Source organism: Leuciscus leuciscus (assembly GCF_965113295.1).
Source record: "Leuciscus leuciscus genome assembly, chromosome: 24".
NCBI lineage: Eukaryota > Metazoa > Chordata > Actinopteri > Cypriniformes > Leuciscidae > Leuciscus > Leuciscus leuciscus.
In genome coordinates this window covers 9512851-9537378 of record NC_138723.1, presented here as the reverse complement: position 1 = coordinate 9537378, position 24528 = coordinate 9512851, and the positions used below count along the sequence as shown (strand labels likewise).

The window sequence follows — 24528 nt, the reverse complement described above, 5'->3', positions numbered from 1 at the left end:
TAGGTATCGAAATCTGGTACCGAAAAACAAGTCATTTTTCGATACTCGATAGTATCGAGGCAATTCGGTCGGTACCTAAAAAGTATCGAACTCGGTACCCAGCCCTACTGTCCTGGCACTGTAGACAGCCTCAGTGATTATAATACAATTGATTTATTATGAAATGGCTTTTTTCTTTTTAAACCATGAAATGCCCTTACTTTGACTTGATAAAGTGTTTCCTGTTTGGTTTGTAGTCCAGCAGTAAGAGTTCAAACTGCTGGCATTCTTTTGACCAGGCAGGTGTGCGGTTGCTATGATTCAAGAACGCTTTCTCAGAATAAACGATGACTTCTGAGAGAAACCCCACTGCCTCCCTCAGTCTACCTGTCTCTCCCTCTGCCTCAGTCTACCTGTCTCTCCCTCTGCTCCCTCTGCCTCAGTCTATCTGTCTCTCTCTCTGCCTCAGTCTACCTGTCTCTCCCTCTGCCTCAGTCTACCTGTCTCTCCCTCTGCCTCAGTCTACCTGTCTCTCCCTCTGCCTCAGTCTACCTGTCTCTCCCTCTGCCTCAGTCTACCTGTATCTCCCTCTGCCTCAGTCTACCTGTCTCTCCCTCTGCCTCCGTCTACCTGTCTCTCAGTCTACCTTTCTCTCTCTCTGCCTCAGTCTATCTGTCTCTCTCTCTGCCTCAGTCTCACCTGTCTCTCCCTCTGCCTCGGTCTACCTGTCTCTCTCTCTGCCTCGGTCTACCTGTCTCTCTCTCTGCCTCAGTCTACCTGTCTCTCCCTCTGCCTCAGTCTACCTGTCTCTCTCTCTGCCTCAGTCTACCTGTCTCTCCCTCTGCCTCAGTCTACCTGTCTCTCCCTCTGCCTCAGTCTACCTGTCTCTCCCTCTGCCTCAGTCTACCTGTCTCTCTCTCTGCCTCAGTCTACCTGTCTCTCCCTCTGCCTCAGTCTACCTGTCTCTCTCTCTGCCTCAGTCTATCTGTCTCTCTGCCTCCCTCAGTCTCACCTGTCTCTCCCTCTGCCTCAGTCTACCTGTCTCTCTGCCTCCCTCAGTCTCACCTGTCTCTCTCTCTGCCTCAGTCTCACCTGTCTCTCTGCCTCCCTCAGTCTCACCTGTCTCTCCCTCTGCCTCAGTCTACCTGTCTCTTTCTGCCTCAGTCTCACCTGTCTCTCTCTGCCTCAGTCTATCTGTCTCTCTCTCTGCCTCAAGGCCAATTTATACTTCTGCGTCGAGTGTACGTCGTAGGCTACGCACGTAGGCGACGCCGTCGTGAGCATTTACTTCTGCGAATGTCTGTGTTGCTCTGCAGTTACACCGCCGAAACGCTAGTTGGCGCGGGTGGGTTTTAATGTTCCACTGTGTTTACATTCCTCGCGGCTGTTTTGAGTTTAGGTTTCTACGAGCAATGGCGACTGAAGGAGTCATACAGATGGCTGTATTTCCGCACTTCTTCAAGCAATCTCTCGGTCACTTGGTCTATTTCCATGACTCTTCACTGATCTTCGGAATTTAAAAATGGCGGGCGGGCGGTGCAGAGTGTAGAAGATAATTCCGGAAATGCTTAGGAGGAAACGCGATGCTATCCAGCCGACCAATCACAGATCTTGCGGTCCGCGTCGCCGCGACGCGTAGTTAAATTTTTGAGGAGGTGCGCGTCAGGGTACGGCGAAGGGTACGACGTATGGTACACGTCAATGCGTATGCTACGCCGTACCTTCTACTCGCACCCGACGCAGAAGTATAAATTGGCCTTCAGTCTCATCTGTCTCTCTGCCTCCCTCAATCTCACCTTTCTCTCTCTGCCTCAGTCTCACCTGTCTCTCTGTCTCCCTCGGTCTACCTGTCTCTCCCTCTGCCTCAGTCTCACCTGTCTCTCTCTCTGCCTCAGTCTCACCTGTCTCTCTCTCTGCCTCAGTCTCAGAGATGCTCTTTTGGTTTTCAACTGTGATAACTAATGTGGACGGCATGGTAGCACACCGGTTCGAGCCCCGGCTGAGTTGGAGTTTGCATGTTCTCCCTGTGTCAGCGTGGGTCTCCTCCAGGTGCTCCGGTTTCCGATGTAAAACCTGTGCCAAATAATGTGTGTGTGAAGCTGACCCTGCAAATGACCGGGAAAGAGAGAGAGAACTGTGAAAACGAATGCGCTCACAAATTCCCATGATCGATCGTCGGTTAATCGTTAGCCTTAATACTGTAATATGCGTCTGCTGCAGTGGCATAGGGCCAAAAGCATTATAATGACGCGAATTCATGCAAAAGTGAACTTGAACCAAGTTACGTTTTATCGATTTAATGCATTATCGACAATTAATTGATTGTCGATTAATCGTTAACATCCCTAGTACCCACTTACAGAACCATTTGGTTCGCTGTTCTGTTGAGTTTCACACCTCAAGCGAACCACCCCAGAGTTTGTTTGCAATCTGGCGCGATTGCCGTGTTCACACATGCCTAAACTGACCAAACCAAGAGATAAAACAGCAGATTCTGAAACAAACTCTCAGGTGTGAAATCTTCCTTAAGGCTGATTTATACTTCTGCGCCGGACCTACGCCGTAGGCAACGCGTTGGTTTTAATTTATACTTCTGCGTCGTTGTCCGCGTTGATGCGCAATTACTCATGCGGAGGGAGCACGAGGGAGGGGTTCTAGCAGACCAATCACAGCGCTTGCGCTAGAATTGCCGCGTTGGTAAATTTTTGGAGAGGTGCACGTCAGGGTGCACCGAAGGGTACGCGCGCAACACAGCCTACGACGTAGCTACAGTGTGAGTTCGACGCAGAAGTATAAATTGGGCTTTAGTCTCACCTGTCTCTCAGTCTGCCTCACTCTCTGCCTCGATCTTCCTGTCTCTCAGTCTGTAGGTCTTTCTCTCAGTGCCTCATTCTGACTATCTCTGCCACAGTCTACCTTTTTATCACCATGTCTCGGTCTCACCTGTCTCTCTCTCTGCCTCGGTCTCACCTGTCTCTCTCTCTGCCTCAGTCTCACCTGTCTCTCCCTCTGCCTCAGTCTCTGCCTCGATCTTCCTGTCTCTCAGTCTGTCTATCTCTCCCTGCCCCCCTCTCTGTCTTACTCTTAGGCTCAGACTTTGTGTGTCTCTTTCTCTCATTGCCTCAATCCACTTGTCTCTTTCTGCCTCCGTGTGACCATCATTCTCTTTCAGCCACAAGCTGGTCTCAGACTACAGGACAGGAGTTTTTAAATCTTAACCAATTGTGAAATCTGGTTGCATCACACACATAAGAGAATCTTCACAGATTTTCTTCTTTAAAATCTCAAACGCGCACTAGGGCTGTCAAAATTGCTCAAAAATGACGTTCGAATATTCCCTCTAAAAAACACACGAATATTCGAACTATTCGAACATCTGGTTGCGCATTTTTTCAATGACGCGCATTACGTCAATAACAGGACAAATTAATACAAAGAGACATACATTACTTGTATAGGTAGTTAATTTAAGTTTAAACATATTTGACAATGTATTACCAACACAAAACCAAGTAAATAAACTAATGGCCAAGACCGCAGACCTCACTCTCGCTCACTCGCAGGCACTCTCTCTCTCTCTCTCTCTCTCTCTCTCTCGCGCGCGCGCGCGCGCCCTCGCGCTCACACTCTCTCTGCGCATAACGGTTTAAATTAACAACAACAATAAGCAGCACATGTTGAGTGCTGATCAAGAGTTTTGTGCAAGTAATTTAAGGTCGCGACTCTTGTCCCAAATATAGCAGGCTTCATTCAGTGATTGAAACAAATTTATTAACATTAATTGAAGTTTTACAGTATAGAACCGACATTGAACGCTCCGAGCGAGCTGTGCTGTGGTAAACATGGAACTTTTCTGTTTAACGTTAAATAAAATGAGGCACACAATTCCGAGAAATGTGACAACAAAGAACTTTTACCCTGAGGTTCATAAAAAATAAAGTGCTATTAAAAAAGAAAAAGGCTACTTACATTCTTGGTGCTTGTATTAAAAAAAGGGGAAAAAAATAAAAAACTGACTGCGATTTATTCCATTGTCTTTTTAGTGCACTGTCACCGTCGGGTCTTAGGCCTGAAGGCCTACAGGTTATTTGCCAAAAACACAAGATAGTCCACATTTGAAGGGGCCAGTGCTGATCTCTTTTTATTTACTATATTCCCAGCGGAGGAAAAGACGCGTTCAGAGCGCACTGAGGATCCGGGGATGGAAAGATATTTCTTTGCCATCTGGGCGACGTGAGGGTATCTCCCAGAGCCCAAAGTTTTCCACCACATGAGAGGATTTTGTTCAGCAGGTATTGGAGACTCTTGTTCATACATCGACATCTCTTTTTGAAGAAGCAGACTGATGTCCTGGTCTGGGCTGTGCCGCCTGTCCGTGCAATACGTGTCTCCGAAGAGACACCCCATAGCAGATAACGCAGTTTTCTCAGCGGGTTGCTGATCACGGGGTTGTCCGGCAGCGGCCTCACTGCCTGTGCCTCCTGACACATTCACTTGTTTCATCTCCTCCAGTATAGCCACCTGCACCTGCCGTCTCTGCTCCTCTTTCAAATGAACGAGGCGATGAAAGCGTGGATCCAGGTAACTCGCTTTGTTAAGCAGCATAAATGCGCCCTTTCCCTCACTATAACGCTTCTCCAGATCTGTGACGATCTTTGTCTTCATCTCTGACAATGCAGGTGGTTCTGGTTCGTCTGGCGTTCGCTTTTTCAGTTGAGCGATCAGAACATGTATTAAAGGCAGTACAGCCGACGCTGTTGGATATTTGTCAGTTGAAAGTGCTTCTGTTGCCACTTTAAAGGGTTTAAGGACCTCTTGCACCTGCAATAAATAAGTAAATATAATGCGTTGATATTAGGACAGGTTTGCCTTTGTCCAGCTTATTAACATTCACACAAAGTAAATTAGGGCATTCTACCTATTTAAAAAAAATATTAGGACAGTTTTGCATTTTGTCCAGCCTATTACGGTACATATTTCATACACTATGCTCACCTTTTCCATTAGGGACCATTCGCTTGTGCTCAGCTCCATTCTTGACAGTTTTTTCTCGAAGATGACAGCAGACACAGCTGCTTGCTGCTCCGATGCACGGCAGATCATTTCATATGTGCTGTTCCATCGCGTTGGACAGTCGTTAATCAGCTTCTCAGTTTTCAATCCCAAAAGTTGTTGTTTCTGCTGAAGGAGGTAGCTGTCGGCGGAAGATTTGCTGAAATGTGAGGCCGCCACTTTCAGCCTACTAACGGGGATTTCAATGGCTCTGACCCCGAGCCCTTTACGCACAGCCAAGTTTATTGTGTGCGCCACACATGGTATATTTTCCGTTTGAATATGTCTCTCCACTGCATTGACGTAATTAGTGGCATTGTCCGTTGTGATGGCAATCACAGATCCCCTTTCTATGCCAAAAACGTCCAAGATCTCTTGAATGCATTCGCCTACATTCTCTGCAGTGTGGCTTACCTTAAGCTCTTTTGTTTTTAGTACATTGTTAAGCATTTCCCAGTCATCATTAATCCAATGAGCCGTTGCTGTAACATAGGATGCTGTCGCTATGGATGTCCACCCGTCCGTGGTAAGAGCCACATCTTTGTCTTTGATTGATTCCTTTATTTTGTCTGAGGTGCTGTTATACACTTCTACGATTCTATTGGTGACTGTTCCACGGCTAGGGATACGGTACCTCGGTTCCATTGCTTGACAGAACTCCCTGAAGCCTGCCCCATCCACGACACTGATCGGTCTCATGTCCTTACAAATGAACGAAATTAATTTCTGCGTGATGGCCTCTTGTCGTGTTGCAGACAAAGAGCTTGTGGCGGTCGGTGCAAAATAATTGTCAAGACGTGGCTGTTTAGCTGGAGTTCCACACATTATGGCATGCTCATTTGGGTGCACATTTTCGAGATGTGACCTCATGTTGCTAGTGGTCGAATGGTATGCTAGCTGTATCTTACATAGCTTGCATACAACTTTATCTCGCGGCTCCACAATTTTACCTTCTACCGACCAAAATCCAAAGTACTTCCAGACATGGCTTTTTAGATTTTGGGGGGTTAAAATCACTTTCTCTGCTGCGGTCGAGTTGGGCTCTGCACTTTCTGCCATCTTCCATAAGTCAACTTTCAGCAGTGACGCTGTGCTAGACAGTGCGACTCGTGTGACCTGTCGCCTCACGGCAGCGCGCGCGCCCACTCGCAAAGCAGACAGCCGCGTCTCTGCTTCCGCGGGCGTGTTTTTTCCATATTCGAAATTCACATTCGAATATTAATTTTCACGTTCGAATTTCTGTTTTTTAAAACTATTCGAATATATATTCGAATTTAGAATATTCGTTGACAGCCCTAACGCGCACACACTACAAGATTTGAAAATCGTGGCGCATCACACACTCCAAGATATTCTTAAGATTATCAAGCCAGATTTAGCACCTCACGGGAAAGCGGATGTAAACAAAATGGATACTGTCGTCGCGGCAACTTGCTAGACATTATACGAGGATGCAGTCGTGTTGTTGCCACATTTCGACCAGCCGTTCCTCTCTGTTTTCCACTGGACCCACAGTGGACCTGGACCTACTTGTTCTTTCGTAGTCGCCATTTCAAAAGTTCCTTCACTTACGCCTCCTTGTAGACGTGTCATTGGCTATTGCCCTGGACGCACTTTTTTTTTCTTTCTCTGAATATCGGGAGCCTGGATTTCAGTCTCTCTGCCTCAGTCAGTCCACCTCTCTCTCTCTGTGCATCAATTTGCCTCTGTTTATCTCTCCTCCTCTTTTCTTTTTCCTCTTTGTTTTGCCCCAAGAGAGTCTAAAACACCATATTGTGTTTCACTCCTCATTTGGCTGTTGCGTCCTGAGGCAGAGAGAGAGAGAGAGAGAGAAGTGAAGGGAAGACAGACAAGGCATCCATTATAACAGCGCGAGAACAGACCATCAGTGTGAAGGAGCATCCTGTGTGTCTGCTCCACACAAATCCACGCAGATATCAGCGAACATGGCTATGAAGTCAGTCGCCTGTGTGTGTGTAAGGAGCCACTCTTCTATCTTAACCAGTAGCACAAATCCACACGACTCTTTGTAGAAGCTCTTTGAGGCTTGTGTACTGCTGGTTTCTGGTCATTGCTCCCCAGGGTGTAGCACTGAGCCTGGTCTCCATTAGGACAGAGCACAATGTGCCCAGTCAGGAAGACCAAAGCTTCACAAAGGAACAACCTGCCATTCAATGTCCTCTCTTACAGTATCCCTGCAGGCTGAACCCACTGACCTGTGAATCAACTCACGTCTCTCCTGCTACATTTTGTGTAAAGGTGCCTTAAAGCAACGGATTGTAGTTGAACTGTGATCTTTACAGACCAAGCCACACGGTTCGGCACGCATGTGATTTGCAGATTAATTTAAGTTTAACCATCATAGATTTTAAACCATTCCAGCGCAAGAAGCAGCGAAAGAGAACTTGTGCGCTGTTATCTGCACAAACAGAGAACCGCGTTTCAGATAGTGTGCTAACAACGAATTGATTCCTCTTTCGCGTCTCTTTGCGCTTTTTGTTGTCAAAATATCCGTCTCTGCAAGTATTCTCGTAAACGTAGTCGGTTATGTCTTAAGTGAACGTAAACACTTGAGAAAGAAATCAGATATGTATCATTATATTGGATCAGTGCATTCTGTCTTAAAGTGACAGCAGCCTATAAATACCTGCTGCGGTCTATTTCATAAATGTTATTCAAACAACAAAACAACTTTAGCAAAGATTGATCTATATTTAATTTACAGTGTTATTTTACATTTTATTATTACATTTCTGTACCTGAATACTGTTAGCCCTTTTAGATTGTATGCTTGCAATTAGTGCATTTGTTCTTATTTTATTACTGACTGTTCACTTACATATTTGAAGCTAGTTTTGTGTGTGTGTGCTGTGGTATCCAAGTACTTGGTGTGCTTAAAATAATAAATGGAGAGCAAAATTACATTTGCCCTATTTTTTTTTTATTAATATTTTTTTTTGCTAATACGAAAAATGAGCCGATCCGTGACTCAATATGAGTCCGAACCGTAACATAACCCGAACAGTGAGTTCTGTGATCTGTTGCAGCACTAGTTGTGTTGCAGTATCATCTATGATTCCCGCTGGTACTGAACAGGTTTTCAGTTTCATTTTAGTTTGCATAAGTTGGTATTGACTGAGTGATCAACAAGAGCCAATTATACAACAGCAAAAACAAACATTTGTTACATGCAAATGCCTGTTGAGTCAGTCAAACTGCCAAGTCAGAGCTGAGCACAAGTTGTTTCAGTTTGTTTAACTCACCCGGACTGGGCAAGGATTTTCAAAATGTCATTATTTGCCTGGCATTCTGGTGGTGAAAGCTTATAGTGGCTTTTTACATTTGAAGTAATATTTTTCAAACATTTCTTTGACTTAGGTTAAGTAAGTAAAATGGGTGGATCTCTTTAGTTTCCTGAGTATAACTGTCAAAACAGGTGTGCCCAAAAAGTTCCCTGGCTTCAAAGAATGGATTTTTATTTTTCCACATTCATCACTAACAATGGATATATATATGTGTCAACTATGTTAAATTCCAGTAAACAAATGTTTTAACTTTTACAAAACAAAAAATGTTTAGGTGACACTTGACAATAAGGATATTTTTCTCAACATTAGTTTGCAAAAGCTCACATAAAATAGTAATGTAAGTTTTTCTATTTTTGGACATATTTGGTAACATTTCAAGTTCAAACATTAATAGTTTAACATTAACATTAAAAGGATCGCTCACCCAAAAACTAAATTTCTGTCATCATTTACTCACTGTTACAAGCCCTCTTAAAAGTCTAGGGGTTAAAGAAGGCAGGTAACAAAAAGTTAAGGAGAGAACACAGAAACACTCCCATTTCCAGGTCCCAGTTCAACAAACAAGTCCACAAAAGCTTAGCGGGAAAAAAGTAGATTCTTTCTATTTTAGTTTACATAAATTAAATGTTTTATGTTTGTTTTTCAAAATCATAAGTGGGGATAGCATAAAGCTTCGAGAAGGGAACAAGGCCAAAATACCAAACAAAAGATCAATCTTTCTAGAAGGGGGTTAGAAATAATTTACCTGGAAAATATAAGAAAACCAAAATAAAATACAGTATACTTCCCTGACTCCCTTACTGTCTAATAAACAGGAGAAAACGGGTATATTCACAAACTAAATTGGCGTCTACCACCCTACCAAAGATACATTCCACAAAAAAAAAATATATAACAGGTTTTAATATGAGAACACTTAATGTGAGCCACTAATACACTATACACTTCAACAAACAATTAGAGTGATCAACAACTCTCTGGGGATCTGGAGACAGGTGATCTCTGTGTGGAGGAAATATCTCTCAAAGTGAAGGTACTGCAGGTCTTTTTAGGGTGTGTTCACACTTGGCATGTTCGGTTGGATTAAAGCGAACCCTGGAGCGATTGCTCTGTTAGTGCGGTTTATTTGAATAAAGTGTGAACGCTGCCATCTGAACCCTGGTGCACCAAACAAGAGGACTGAAATCACTAAAAGAATGAGTCTCGGTCCGCTTCCAAATGAACTCTGATGCGGTTCTAATGAAATATGAATGCAAGACAGACCAAAGACATGGAAATGAACCAAAAATGGGACATGATGTCACAAGATGAGACCCTTAAAAGGACAAAATGTTAAAGCATACCGTTTTCATTTTATAAGCTCTTCACGAGTTCTCAGCTGCTCAAAATACCATCATATGTAGCTACGCACACACAGCGAGAGCATTTATCCCAGAACACAGCATTGTTTTGGATGTTCCATAAGTTCTCGAAATATATATGTAATATAAGATGACCAATCAGGTTGTGAATGCCTTTAAGTTCGGTTTCTTTAGTTTCGGTGTAGAGGACCAGGACTTTTTTTTTTTTTGGCCCAGACCAAATGAACCAAGCGAACTGAACTACAAGTGTGAACACACCCCTTAACTCCAGCACTCCTCAACAGAGCCAATCAGAGCAGTCACCACTGATGAGCAGGGAACTGACTCCAGGTGCTGCAAACCTGCTGAGTGATAGGAGTGGCAACAAGAAATGGAGCACACAAGGAAAAAGTATACGAGAGAGAGAGAGAGAGAGAGAGAGAGAGCAAAAACAGACACCAACACATCTCACGCACATCTCACACAAACAAAAATGAATAAACAATATAACTCAAAGTTGTTCCAAACCTGTATGAATTTCTTATCCTGAACACAAATGAATATGGGTAACCAAACAGGCCCAGGGCCTATAGTATTTTTTTCCATACTGTGGCCCATCAACTGTTTTGTTATCCATATTCTTAAAAATATCTTTCTTCCATGCTGGTGGAATGCTCTCCCCACCCTCATCCGGAATGCAGAATCCCTGGCAACATTCAAAAGACAGCTGAAAACCCATCTCTTCCGTGAGCACTTAAAGGGATATTCCACTTTTTTTGGAAATAGGCTCATTTTACAACTCCCCTAGAGTTAAACAGTTGAGTTTTAACGTTTTCGAATCCATTCAGCCGTCTGGCGGTACCACTTTTAGCATAGCTTAGCATTAGGGCTGTACTCAACCAAAGAAAATCTTGGTCGACTGAAGTCCTGAAATTTTCGACAAAAAATCTACTAAAAATGACGTTAGAAAAAAAAATACGTTAAATGAATTAGACGCGCACTGTGCGCAGTACTTGGTAGCCTTGTTGTCCGCCTAAATTAATTATAAATAAACATAAACAACTAGTAGGCTATTTGCAGTATATTAAATCGTTTTTGACCTAATTATTTTGCACTGAAATGAGTCTGACACTCGAGTCTGTCGGCTCTGACAGCGTTGCATCACGTGCACCTGCGCAATATCACAGCTTATGATTTCCGAAAATAGTACTATGTTGTCAACTAGGGATATCATCACAAGAACTGTTGAGGAATATGCAACATAATTTAGACAATTATTTTTGTCATATGTTATAATAATAAGTTATAACTGTCAGACACTATAATTTCACCGTGCATGTCCTCGCACCGAGCGAGGCTGAACATGAGCTCAGCTTCGCAGCTGAGACACGACTATTAACTTAAAGCTTTTACTCTTAATAAATACAAAAGGAACGTCCACTTTAATAAAAAAAGAACATTTATTAAACAAACTAGATCAAGAGCAGAAACGAAATAAAGTGCATAACTGAAAAATAAAGCATCCTAGGCTCAAAACTAACACAACCAACAGCACAGCGCAATTGCGCATTAGGCTCCAAATAAAAAAGTTAGGTTATCACACTAAAACATTGAAATATGCAAATTCTGATATGTTCATATAGCCTACTCAAAACAGACAGGGCAAGCTAACGCAGACAAGTGAGCTTACCACTTTTAGATGATATGTCATGTTTGTCGTCGAGCTGTGGAAAACTGTTGCTTGCAAACTTTGCATTCAACCTTTTTCCTGTTATCAATTTTAACAAAATGCTGCCACACTGTCGATTTCTTTGTTGTTGACATGTTAGAAGAGGACTGACTATTAAACGCTCTCACAATTAAATAAATAATATTCAGCATCAAACCTTCTAGTTATCGCTCTCTCTTGGGTTGGGCTAATCCAAAAAAGGTGAAAACAAGGGGGCTGTTCTGAAGACAGACTGTTACAGTGAAACAAGGGTACTCTGAAAACACCCCCATTAGCAGTTAGTGCTTTCCACCTGATGAAATGAGCGCGCCTCAGCGCGGCAAAACTGATGAAATAAACGCGGCAAAACTGATGAAATGAACGCGGCAAAAAATCGACCAATCAGAATTTTGGTCGAACCAGAACGTATCGACCAATTAATCGACTAATCGACTGGGACAGTACAGCCCTACTTAGCATAGATCATTGAATCGGACAGGACCATTAGCATCTCTCTTAAAAAAATGACCAAAGAGTTTCGATATTTTTCCTATTTAAAACTTGACTCTTCTGTAGTTACATCGTGTACTAAGACCGACGGAAAATGAAAAGTTGCGATTTTCTAGGCTGATATGGCTAGGAACTATACTCTCATTCCTGCGTAATAATCAAGAAACTTTGCTGCCGTACCATGAGTCCAGCAGGCGTAATGATATGACGCAACGCCTGAAAATAGTCCCCAGCTCGGTAGACTATAGGGTCGACTATTTTCAGGCGTTGCGTCATATCATTACGCCTGCTGGACTTTAAATACGAAAAATATCTAAACTCTTTGGTCATTTTTTTGAGAGAGATGCTAATGGTCCTGTCCGATTCAATGATCTATGCTAAGCTATGCTAAAAGTGGTACCGTCAGACCCGGAGATCGGCTGAATGGATTCGAAAACGGTAAAACTCAACTGTTTAACTCTGGGGGAGTTGTAAAATGAGCCTATTTCCAAAAAAAGTGGAGTATCCCTTTAACCGCATAAAAAAATAAAAAATAAAAAAAAATCTTTCCTTTTCCTTTAAATCCTCCCTTATCGGGCTTATGCTACTCTGAACAATGCCTGAACTTCGTATTTTGAGCACTTCTTGCGTTGTTTTTTGCCTCTTCACGATGACTCGCTTAATTTAGTCCTAATTTGTAAGTTGCTTTGGACAAAAGCGTCTGCTAAATGACTAAATGTAAATGTGTTCAGCATATAATTATTTTTAGTAATTAGCTCTGAATAGGCTGTACACTGCTGTTCGAAAGTTTGGGGTCAGTCCGATTTTGTTTTTGAAAGGAATTAATACTCGTTTTCAACAAGGATGCATTTATTGATCAAATGTTACAGTAAATATTTTTTATAATGTAACAAAAATTCTTTTGAGCTCCTTGATGAACATAAGAGACTTCTCAAATGCATTCAACAACCTTAACTTTCGAACGGTAGGCTAGTGTAACTCTGAACAGTAAGATGTACATACACCCAAAGCCTTTTCATGAACACAAATGGCATTTTTTTAAACGTGGCTTTACTTTATGGAGCAATATGAGCATTGGTCTCCTGAATTATTTCTAGCTGTAGCCTAAATTCTCTGAGACGGCCCCATTGAATGTCTTCAGGAGAACTGACTGTTATCTGCAGATCTTGAAACACTTGCCACAGGCCTGTAACTCACTGTTGTGACTCGAATTTGTTTCAACATCTCCTTTGTGCGGGACTTCTGGGATTGGATCACATTGGAGCACATTGTATGTGTGTGTCTGTGTAAATCACACAGAGGTTCTGCTCATTCTTCGACACTTCCTCCAAACGGCGCAGCTGCTTTTGTTCGTGTTTTCATGTCTGGACCTGCACAGTCCCATTATTTCCCTTCCATATCCAAATATAGTTCAGCGCTGACCCTCTGCCAAACCCTCTCAGCTTGTCCAGATATACACACAGGTACAGCTCTCATAAACACAACTGTTTTTTCATCAGCCTTCTCTTCTTTTGCAGTTGAACTGTAAAGTCTGCTGCTATTTCTTTGGAATTTAAAACGTTTGCATAACGATAACGTCAATCTTAGATATTGCGTTTGTTTTGACCAAAAGTTTTGTCCCCGGTCACATGCGTGGTAATGTAAACAGCACTTGGCATCGGGCGGCGTCACAGTTTACAATCCACAGCAGCACCAACTTTGTTTGTCATTTGACTGTTGCCGTGGAGATAACATGGATTTTTGCATTTTGTGTACAGTTGGATGCTGTAGAAAAGAGCCACGACTGTTTCCATCCTAACACTGACTAATACACTTTTGGCAGATATACACGTTTAAAATTCTTTTTTAGGAAAATGGATTAAAAATACTAATGGCTCATGTTAATGAGATAATATCACTAATAACAAAGTTTTTTTCTCTCCATTTCAGTCACCTGATGGAGTTTGGGTTCCTTGTTGCTTAGTTGTGGACACTTAATATTCAGCAATATTACTGATTTGACTTCACTGACACTATTAGATGAGAACTCAACTTAGCTGGATGATGACATCACTGTTTTCTGCAGAGCTGCTTTATAGCTGAATTGAACTCATTTCATAATTGATGTACTTTACATAGTTATTGAACCTGAAGTGAATCTACACTGAACTGATTCCAACTGAATCATATTTTAGAGCTTCTTTACAGCAGAATTGAATTCTGTTTGCATCAGTGACTACGTTTACATGCAGCCAATAACCCGTTCAAAACCGGGATATTAGCAATAACCCGGTCGCGCACGGCCATGTAAACACCGGCAAAAACCCGGATATGCTCATATCCCGTTTTTTAAAAACCCGGATATTATACCTGGGGTACCCCCTTTCTAACCCGAATATTTGGTCATGTAAACGCGTATCGGCATATCCCCATCAAAAGGGACATTGATTTGTGTTCTGCGCATGTTCTATTCGCAAGGAATCTTGGTCTTTTGAGTAGGGACGGCGCATACAGAAACCCGCGTGCAGTATACCGGAAGTAAACAAGAAGTAGAGGTAAACATGGCGAGACGCAGCACAGCACCACACTTTTGGAGCGAGGAGGAAAGCGCAAACAAAGGCGATCGCTATCTGCCCCGAACTATTCATTATCCGCGTGCTGCTGCTGTTGTTGTTGTCTTTGGATACAGGAAAAAGAATCGGAAATGACGCATATTGCGTCTTAAGGAAGTCCGTACGTCCAGACGCTAACCGTGCGTCGCCGTTTACATCGGGATATTGTAAATTCCATGTATACAGGAGTAACTCTCTCTGCTCACGCATGTAAACGCGTTATTCCGAATGTTTCAGAAACCCAAATAGTGACTCTAACCCGACCATAACCCGGATATTGGCTGCATGTAAACGTAGTCATTGAATCATTCTTTTCCTGTTACCACTGTAAATCTGCTTTGAAACGATCTGTATTGTATAAAGCGCTATATAAATTAAGGTGACTTGACTAATATCACCTACTTTTGACTAGCAATAGTGTAGCAAATCTTGTTTCATTGCTGTGACGAAACTAAAGCCGACTGACTATAGGGTCTTTTGCATCGGGTTGTTATGAGAACTCATTTATAGGAACTAGCCATTAGGGCGGTCCCCTGAGAACTAAATGTTCCCTTAGGCCGTGTGTTCACCAAAGCATTTTTAGTCAGCTGAAAACACTAGACGCTCTGCTGAAAACGCCTAGCTGTGAGCGCTTCAGAGCGTTTTGCCAGCGTTGCGTTTTTTTCAGTTGAGACACTTTGCTTGTTATGACACGGAATATCTGCAAAAGTGTTACTAGTTTCTCATTTCACACATATTTTGTTTCTGTGTTGATTCTATATTAAAATGTCAATACGATGTAATGTATTTTCTCTGGCTCTTGTTTTAAATGATTTTGTTCCGTTATTATGCTTGGTGAAAAAGACGCTCAGCGCCTCGTTACGCTCATGGCGTTTTAAAAACGCGGCGCTCCCATTGAAAACAATTGAAAAAACACGCCAGCCGTGTGAAAAACCGCTTTGGTGGACACACGGCCTTAGGGCCATTTTGGCTGTTTGCATTTGCACCACCAATAGGAACTATGAAGTGACTTAAGGCCCCGATATACTTCAAGCGAAATCGAAGAACAAACTAATGTATCGTCATTTCGAGCAAAATCAGGTCAAAACGAACTTTATTTGGAGTTCGTTTTGCAAGTTCAAAACAGCTTGCCAAATCGAACTTTCCGGAAAAGTTTGCTAAGATTGGTAAACACATTTGTACTACCATTGGTCAGTGGCGATTATGTAATAGGTAGGTGTGGTGTGGCTCCGCCTTCTCACGTGGAAGTGTTTTCTGCTTCATTTCTCCTTTTTAAGCCGCCGAGGTCAGTTGGCCGTGAGTGAAAAAACATGATCAGACTGGAGAGCTGCTTTATAGCAGAAAATTAAGTTGTACTTGTAAACGAACTTCTCAAACGTACTAAAAATGTAAAACATGTACTGCTCAGACACAGTTCTTCATGTTTAATATGGTAAAGCTTCTTGATTTTAAGGAATCTATTGTATAAAGTGTTATATAAATAAACATGACGTGACTTTACTAGAGTGACGAATTGCAGAGCTTGTGCAAACATATCCACGTTGACAAGATGCTTTTCTTATGCTTTAAAAAAAACAGCAAGTATTTTAATTATAATACAAATCACTTACAAGTTTGACTAAACACACGTATAGCGCTGCAGTTTCTAATAACAGGTGATTTTATTTTCTTGCCGTTTGGTTTGGTGACTGTTTGTTTTGGACCCTTGCTGTATCCCCATAATATGAGTACCTATTTCCATTTACCAAACTTTATCTGCCATTTCTTTATCATTTTACAATATTTTCCTCGCACGCATCTCCGCCTTTAGCCAGCCTTTTTGTAAAGGTTTTGAGTTTAATTTGCTTTGCAGACACCATGTGTCCATAAATAGCTTTGCATGGGAATGCTGCCATTTGTAGAACAGTTTGAGATGATTGAAACTTGAAGCGTGAAGAACCACAAACTTTATTTGTAGTTCAAGCTCCTCTCATGTTTTTTTTTCCTTTCCTCATTGCTTTTTCATCTCTTTGTTTTCCAGGTAATTTTGCTCATTAAACCGCCATTCATGAGCGCGTCTGGCTTGATTTAGCAGTCATGGATGACAAGGCCTCGGTGGGGAAAATTAGCGTGTCCTCCGACTCTGTGTCCACCCTCAACAGTGAGGACTTTGTCCTGGTGTCCCGCCTGGGGGATGACACCCCCTCCACTAATAATGGTAGCGATGATGAAAAGACAGGACTGAAGGTAAGAGTAGACAGAAAATGGAGAGGGAGATCTTCTGCTTTGGGAACTTGGATGTGTGATTCTTCAATTAAGGGTTGCTTGGTGTGATGGAAATGACATCAGTATTGGGGATTTTTCACAAAAGTAGAGAAATTATAGAAAATTAAGAGAAATTATAGAAAACTGTAACACTTCGACACTCTTAACCTCTGGTGGTCTTCGCGTGTCAGTCAAAAATGTCTGTCAAAATGTATTTTATTTCAATGCAATGAATGTACTATATTTTAGTTCGATAATGTTTTTTATTTAACATTTTATGAATTTTATGGTACTAAATTACCATGTTATGCTGTAGTTATAATCCATTTATTCACTTTTTGAGCATAGACCTGAAAATGATATTTTCCAACTTAAAATGTCGTAAATCTTGAATGCTTTCGAGCACAGATGTAAGTTTGATCTTTTTTCAAAGATGACACTTGGCAGATTATTGTTCAAAGTTTTAAAAAGTGAACTTAAAAAAAGTTACAGAATTGTACATTTATTGTAATGAAAAATGCATAAAAATGCTATTTTCAATTTTTATATGAAATATATATTTTCAAAAACACATTTTACTCTAAAACTGCAAGAAAATTAAAGTCATAATTCTAAACGAGCTGTGGTCTAAATTTGAGCTTGATATCTCAACAAATGAGCTTTCAGTCAGATTTTGTTTGGCCGCAGTACCAAAAGTTTCCACTAGATGAAATTCATCTCTCATTCATTTCCATTGCGTCATTTATTGACTGTGTGGATATTTTTTTCATGCCCATTTAACCTTTATGAATCATGTCTATGATTTTCTTTGTGTTCACACAACAAGTGCCAAAACCTTTACCAAGTTTCGTACCATTCCGATGAAGTAAAAAATTCAACAGCAAAAAACGACGAACACCAGAGAGTTAAAAATGAGAAATTAGTAATTTAAACTGACAATAAAAAATTAAAGCTATTATTAACTTTCCTTAGAACTAGTATGATTTTTTTTTTTAATCATCTTGGGGGACAGAAAAGTTCCCCTGATTGAAGAATCACCTCATTAAGGTAATTAGCGAGTAAAGTTTGCACCACCTGTCTAGTTCAAAGGTGCTGATGAGATTTTAAATGTTCCCATCTATTCTGACAGTCACTGTCAAGAGGACAGGCACACTACACACTTTATCTGGTCACCCTCATTCCATGTTTTCTGCTTAGCCTATTCTCTGACTCCATTTCTCACATTACACCACACCACACCACACCACACCACATGAATGCTGCCGAGATTTACGTCCAGTTCTCCAGTATCTCTTGATTTTTTCCCAAACTCCTAATGTGAAGGCACTACAGAGTGTTCTTTGGCCACCTCTCACTTTCTACACATGCACTTTCAGCCATATGTACAAACGTTCAATTCCTTAATTCCGTAGTGTCATGATGGCCCACAGTAGGATGTTGCGTCCATACAGGTCTCATTCATTCATGGACCAGAATTCAACTACGGCGCTCCAGTCTTCCCTCTTTTCAGATCTTGCGGTCATGATGCTTGTATGTTCATTGCACCGTCACTCCTTTGCTTTCTGCTTTAATGGATTTGTTTATTTCAAGTCTGTTCAGTCATATTTGCATTTGATCATGGCGATGGACCAGCCAACTTCTAAAATGTTGTTCTTTTTCCTATTGTGCTTGTCTTCATTTGTCACATTCAGTATTTAAGGAATGGTTCACCCAAAATTAGCACTTCAACATTTGCAACCTGTTTACAGTCATTATTTTTTCATTATATATAAAAAAATAAAAATAAACTACCAAGAAATAGTTACTTAAAGGAGTTTAAAATGCATGGAAAAGAGCAGTGTGAGTATTCTTCAAAATCATTGTGTGTGTGTGTGTGTTTGTTCCTTGGTAGAAAGAAAAGTCAAATTGGTTTGGAATGACACGAGGGTGGGTATATTTGCCTGAAAGATTTGCTATTGCCACAAGAGGGCATCATCACTTTTTATGTAGCAATTCTCCTATTCTACTGTGGCAGGTAAAAGCGAAGACGTTTCTTCTGGTTGTCATTTTCTTTTATAATCTGTCGATCATGATGTGGAGAACGTTCTCTCTCAGTTAACCCATTCATCACCATTCTCTCACCCCTGTGGGCATCCCTTAAACACTCTGTTTGTTACACAGGTGATTTCTGAGGAAGGGGTCAGCTTTAAGGTCAGTCTTTATCTACTCCTCTCTCTCTTTCTCTGTGGTGAAACTGTGTCTTTGTGCCTTGTTTCTGATTGGCTGATCAGTTTGATTGGCGGCTTCACTGGCCTGTACAGCAGCTGCGTGTGGGATATAAGCGGGACTATGATAATGTGATTGTGCAGTGCTCAGTAGAATGTTTATAGGCTTGTTTTGTGTCTGGTGCTTTCACTGTTTACCTCATTCCAGGCCTCTTAGTCCAGTTGCCATTTAGTCCCAACAGTGTACAGCAGTCCATGCTAGATACCCCTGGCTTGTATGCTAAATCTCTTTTGTCAATTTTTAAAGAAAACTGAATGCATTTGACAGAAATGCATATTTTAAGTTATTTCGTGGAGGTCACTTGCCAAATCATCTGCACTCGCTGAACTTTCTGGCATTGGCATATGCAATTCTTGCTTGTTCAGGGATCTTTCCTTTCAGTCGCCGTCATCTTGGCTGTAATGAACACAAATCACACCCTCTGTCTCTTCAGCTAATCACAATAACAGGAATCTGAAGAAATCTGCTGATTTACGAACTTCCTGAAGTGAAACCAAATAAAAAAACTTACACTGATCATATTGATTTTTAAATCCAATGTGAAATAAAAAGAGCTTTCATTTTTGTGTTATTTATAGGGCTGTCAATCAATTACATATTTAGACTGAATAAATGACATATGGGAATGAATTAATTGCTATTAATCATATATCAGTCCCTAAAGGCCCCAATATACTTCATGCGAAATTGAGGAATGAACTGGTGTGACATCATTTAAAAAAAAATCAGGCCAAAACGAAGTTTGTTTTCAGGAGTTAGAAACAGCTTGTGAAAATGAACTTTCTAGAAAAGTTCACTCTGAGTGGTAAACACCATCAAACTACCATTGGTCCATGATGTAAAAGTAGGTTGTGGCTCTGAGGCTCCGCCTCCATTGATGTGGAAATCATCTCCGGTTCATTTCTTCTGTTCAGTCCGTCGAGGTCAGATGAACTTGAGCATACTGTATGTACATATTCATCTAAACGTGGCCCGTGTCAGGATGCTGCTTGACAGTATAGTGCCGCTCGGATATCCCAAACATATCCCAAACTTCTTTTTACCCTTAAGTGAAGAATGACAAAGAACTTCACCGTGTGTATATTGGGGCCTTAAATGTGCACATTTAGACTCACAACTTTGGTCCTTGATACTGTTGCATTAAAATATGTTAAATTGACAGCCCTAATGTTCAGTTACTAGGCTTTACACCATGTCTACACTGAACACGACTGGAGCAAGTGACAAACGCAGATAGAAAGCATTATATATTCTACACCGGATATGACGAGACATGTCACCGACAGGAAACTGATGCCCGGTTCTCTTTCCTACAAACTCCATTTGCTTGCGCTACAACAGGACAAATGGTTTTGGAAGGCTTGCTTTGACACGTCCTCCTGACGCTGTGGTGTTACTGGTGTTAATCGTGGTAGAGGCCAAATTTTATATTTCACATATGAAAACAAGGCTGTGAGGGATAGACGTACAGTCTGTTCAGTGGGTTACTTAAATTTGTTGTCCATTGCAGATGACACAATGAAAATACTTAAAAAAAAAAAAAAATTTTATGACCAATAAACTTTTTTGTGTGTGTGTGTGAAAATGGTTACAACCTTCTGACAGTACAACATACATGTTTGTCCCTCACAGCCGAAATTTTTAATATGCAGCTTTCCTCTGATTAGTCTTTATGGCCTGGTACTGTCCAGTCTGTTCATCCTATTGAGCATATATGTGTTTCAGATGAGTCGTGGAATGACTGTACTGATGAGTGTGTGTGTGTGTGTGTTCAGATCGTGGGGAACGGCAGTGAGCAGGAGTTACAGCAGGAGCTGGAAGATGTGCTGATGGACCCTTCGGTAACTGAACTGGTGGGCGGACCAGACCAACTTATAGGGGGTGACCACGGCTATCCCACTACAGCTGCGCCATCACGGTCCGGCCCGATGCCCCCTAAACTTCAGATAGTGCTGCCCGTTCAGGGAGCTCAGGAGAGCGAACTCAACGAGAGATCTTACAGGGGTAAAAAACTACAAAAATCTCCCTGCTACTGTACAGAACATCTGCAAACTAGAGTGAAATGAATACCTGAACATGACATGGTGTTTACCATCCATTTTACTTCTAAGGAATTAAATGGGGTAAATTTTGATTTCATGTTGATTGTACATGCCTGTTCACAAGCAAGTCTGTTATCACTTGTGATACCACATTTCAAAGCCATTTTTTGGTGTGTGTGTGTTCAGAATTTTTTTTTTGTCATACAGAGAAAAGTAGAGTCAGTGTGATGCATATGCAGGTAGTGCCATCTGCTGGTCATTTATCGAGGTGCATATACAGTATATATGTAGGCACTATTTATTTTGGTGTACAAAAATAATTTGAAACATTTAAGCAGAAACATCCAGATTAAAAGGATTTTAAGATTATGAGAAAGCGTGTCCAAATGTTGACATGTACTTTGTAAAAGTTTAATTTAGAGTCTTCTGATTGACTGTGTCTCTCCGCCCATCTCTTCCTGTAGATGAGCCCTCTGACTCGAGTCCTGGTACCCCTGTCCCGGACGAGGACAGCGTGGTGTTCAGTAAGCTGACGTATTTAGGCTGCGCATCAGTGAACGCCCCGCGCAGTGAAGTGGAGGCCCTGCGTATGGTCAGCATCCTCCGCAGCCAGTGCCAGATGCCCCTGGACGTCACCCTCTCCGTGCCCGGAGTCTCGGAGGGCACCGTCAGGTACGATGTGAAGCTAACTGGAAACATATTGGTTTAAACACCGCAAGAGATGATCCATCAAAGCATCTTGCTCTTGAATATTCCATCAGGCTGCTGGACCCTCAGACCAGCACTGAGATTGCCAACTACCCCATTTATAAGATCCTCTTTTGTGTTCGCGGCCACGACGGCACGCCGGAGAGCGACTGCTTCGCCTTCACCGAGAGCCACTACAACTCCGAGATCTTCCGCATCCACGTCTTCCGCTGTGAGATCCAGGAGGCGGTGAGACAAACACAATTGCTCTCTACACATCGATTGGTTAAGGAAGTTTGTGAGGGAATTTTTGTCAAGAAATGTCCAGGTCATATTTCACTCTGAAATATAAAAATAAAAATAATGATAATAAAATAAAATAAAATGTATAAACATATAAATAAGTATATTTTATAAAAATGATATTTAAAATATATTTTGCATAGTAAAAATGTAGCCTTTTTTAGGACCATTAAGAATTATTTGCAAGGTGACATTATTTTCATGACAATTAAGCAGATTTTCCTATGTTCAAAATTGATATGACTGGGGAAAAAATAATTTATAAATATTTTTAAAATGCATTTTGTTTTACTGTCTTTAATTAATACTGTTTTTAGAAAAAATAATTAAGGTTTTTGGTATTCTGGTAACAAGCTTTTTTTTTTAATTATAATAATGGGAATTCTGGGGGACAATGTATTTTAATTGTGATAAAATTCACAACGATAAAAATGTTCTTTTGATTATTTTGGGGTCAAATATAATCTGGACCTGTTCTCCATGAGATATGTGCTTGTATCATGATTTTTTTTCTTGCTGATAGAATGCTTGCAGTTTTCTGGTTTAGTCTAAAGGGGGCGCACATGTTTTTTGTATTTATTCTGTGATCAAACCTTTTGTTTCCTCTCTGTGTGTCAAGCTTAGCTGTGAAGATAAATTTATCCCCAAATGCTCCCAAAATGATCCTGTTCCTCTTTTACAGACATGCGTGGCTTTAGGAAGAACACAGCCCTGCAGACAAATCCGTTATTGTTATTTAAATTAATTTATTATTATGCATGATATGAGCCTTGAACGGTGTAACTTAGATATTCCACAAATAAATAGGCTGTATAACAAACCTTTTATAGTACAAAACTATTAAAGCCATCATAGAACGCAGAACCGCTTCTGCACATCCTGGACGTAGAATGATGCGCTTCAACGTAACCTGAGCAATTAGACTCATGGACTCATTCTCACTTCACATTCAAATATTTATAGCTGTTCATTTATGTTTAACAGTGATGAATACATGTACACACATATTTGATGGCTGTGTTGGAGGTGACACATTTTTTGACTTGGAAACCAGTGGAGAAACACTAGTCCTGCGGTTCTCCGCTAATTTGTCCTTGGAGCCCACAGTACCCTATAACAATATCCCAAAACATATGAACACTGATCCTGAAGGATATTATTTCTATTTCTATCTTTGTGTGTTAATGAGTGTGTTGATAACCTGAGAACAGCGCGACTGTGAGTCACTGTAATACAGCCTGTGTCACTGTAGACTGTTTTGACTCCAATCACTGAGATGTGTGTGTGTGTGTGTGTGTGTGTTTGTAGGTCAGCCGGATACTCTACAGCTTTGCCACAGCTTTCCGCCGATCAGCCAATAAAGCGCCACTCTCAGCCAAGGGTCCGCCCCTTACGCCAGACAGCGACGTCTTCACCTTCACCGTCAGTCTGGAGATCAAAGAGGATGATGGGAAGGGCACGTTTAGGTGAATCGCCTTGCCTCTCTCCCTCCATTAAAGTTCATTCAGGTCTCCCGATTCCTCCCCGCACATATCCGCGTTTAACCCCGGAGGTCTCGTCTCTAACGGCATAATTGAATTAGGTGTTATTTTCTGCTATCCAGCCTTCGGAAGTAATCAGCCCTGTTTTGATGAAGGAAACGATAAAAATAGAAAAATCTGCAGTTCCGCCACCTCTTCTTCTCTTTCTCTGAAGTGTCGACACATGCTTCCTGTCATTTATCATCCCTTACATCTTCGCCTCATTCCTCCGCCCTGCACAGAGCTCTATTAACACAGATTTGCTGCAGACCTGCAGTGGAAAGAGCTCGCTTCAAAGGAAACATTACCTTTCTCGACTCGTTAACGTATCTGTAAAGAAGCATTGTTCAGTGTAACACGCACTGACACACAGATCCCTATGTGTGGAATATTATATTTTTGAGTATTAATATTACAGTTAAATAAAAAATAGAGCAGTTTGAATACCTTTTAGCGGCCTATATAGTGTGTTTACGCTGAAATGCTGCACAGAGAAGGCAAAAAGAGAGAAAAGTATTTAAAGAAAGGGCTAAAGTGCCCAAAATAACCTCAGTGTCTCTCCATCAGCATGAGCTTGATGCTCCAGAGAGACTGTCCCTGTTAGAAATGGACTGCAAGTCACTTTGGATAAAAACAACAGGAGAAAATGACAGAATTACCTTGAAAGGTCCTTTCGCTCCATTGGGATGCAGTTTTACAAAGATTTAGTCTTCGCTTTTGCTGAGACTATTCTAAATATAAATGTACTGCCATTTAGATTTGGATTTTTTTAAATTAAAACAAACTTTTATTCAGAAAGGGCACAGTAAATTGATCAAAAGTGACAGTAAAGACATTACTAAACTAATCTGTTCTTTTTAACTTTCTATTCATCACAGAAAATTAAAAAATGTATCACTTTTCCCACATAAATATTAAGCAGCTTTTTACTGCATTTCTGAATTGCATTTCTGAATTTCACTTCTTTCAAAAACATAAA

General features: G+C 41.2%; 2 protein-coding genes across 3 annotated transcripts in view; one reads left to right on the top strand and one right to left on the bottom strand.

Moving 5' to 3' along the window:
- Nucleotides 1–24528, top strand: part of rabgap1 (RAB GTPase activating protein 1) — a 118631-nt gene that overhangs the window by 9312 nt on the left and 84791 nt on the right. Inside the window, exons 2-7 of one of the 2 annotated variants that reach the window (XM_082158780.1) lie at nucleotides 16509–16714; nucleotides 18893–18922; nucleotides 20773–21001; nucleotides 21504–21711; nucleotides 21801–21975; nucleotides 23338–23495. In XM_082158780.1, the coding sequence (XP_082014906.1) occupies nucleotides 16565–16714; nucleotides 18893–18922; nucleotides 20773–21001; nucleotides 21504–21711; nucleotides 21801–21975; nucleotides 23338–23495 (950 nt within the window). In that variant the 5' untranslated portion in view covers nucleotides 16509–16564. The remainder of the gene's footprint in view (nucleotides 1–16508; nucleotides 16715–18892; nucleotides 18923–20772; nucleotides 21002–21503; nucleotides 21712–21800; nucleotides 21976–23337; nucleotides 23496–24528) is intronic. The other variant, XM_082158781.1, reaches the window with a different exon arrangement.
- anxa3b (annexin A3b) overlaps nucleotides 1–24528 on the bottom strand; it is a 255961-nt gene that overhangs the window by 217765 nt on the left and 13668 nt on the right. The gene's annotated exons all lie outside the window — the stretch shown is intronic.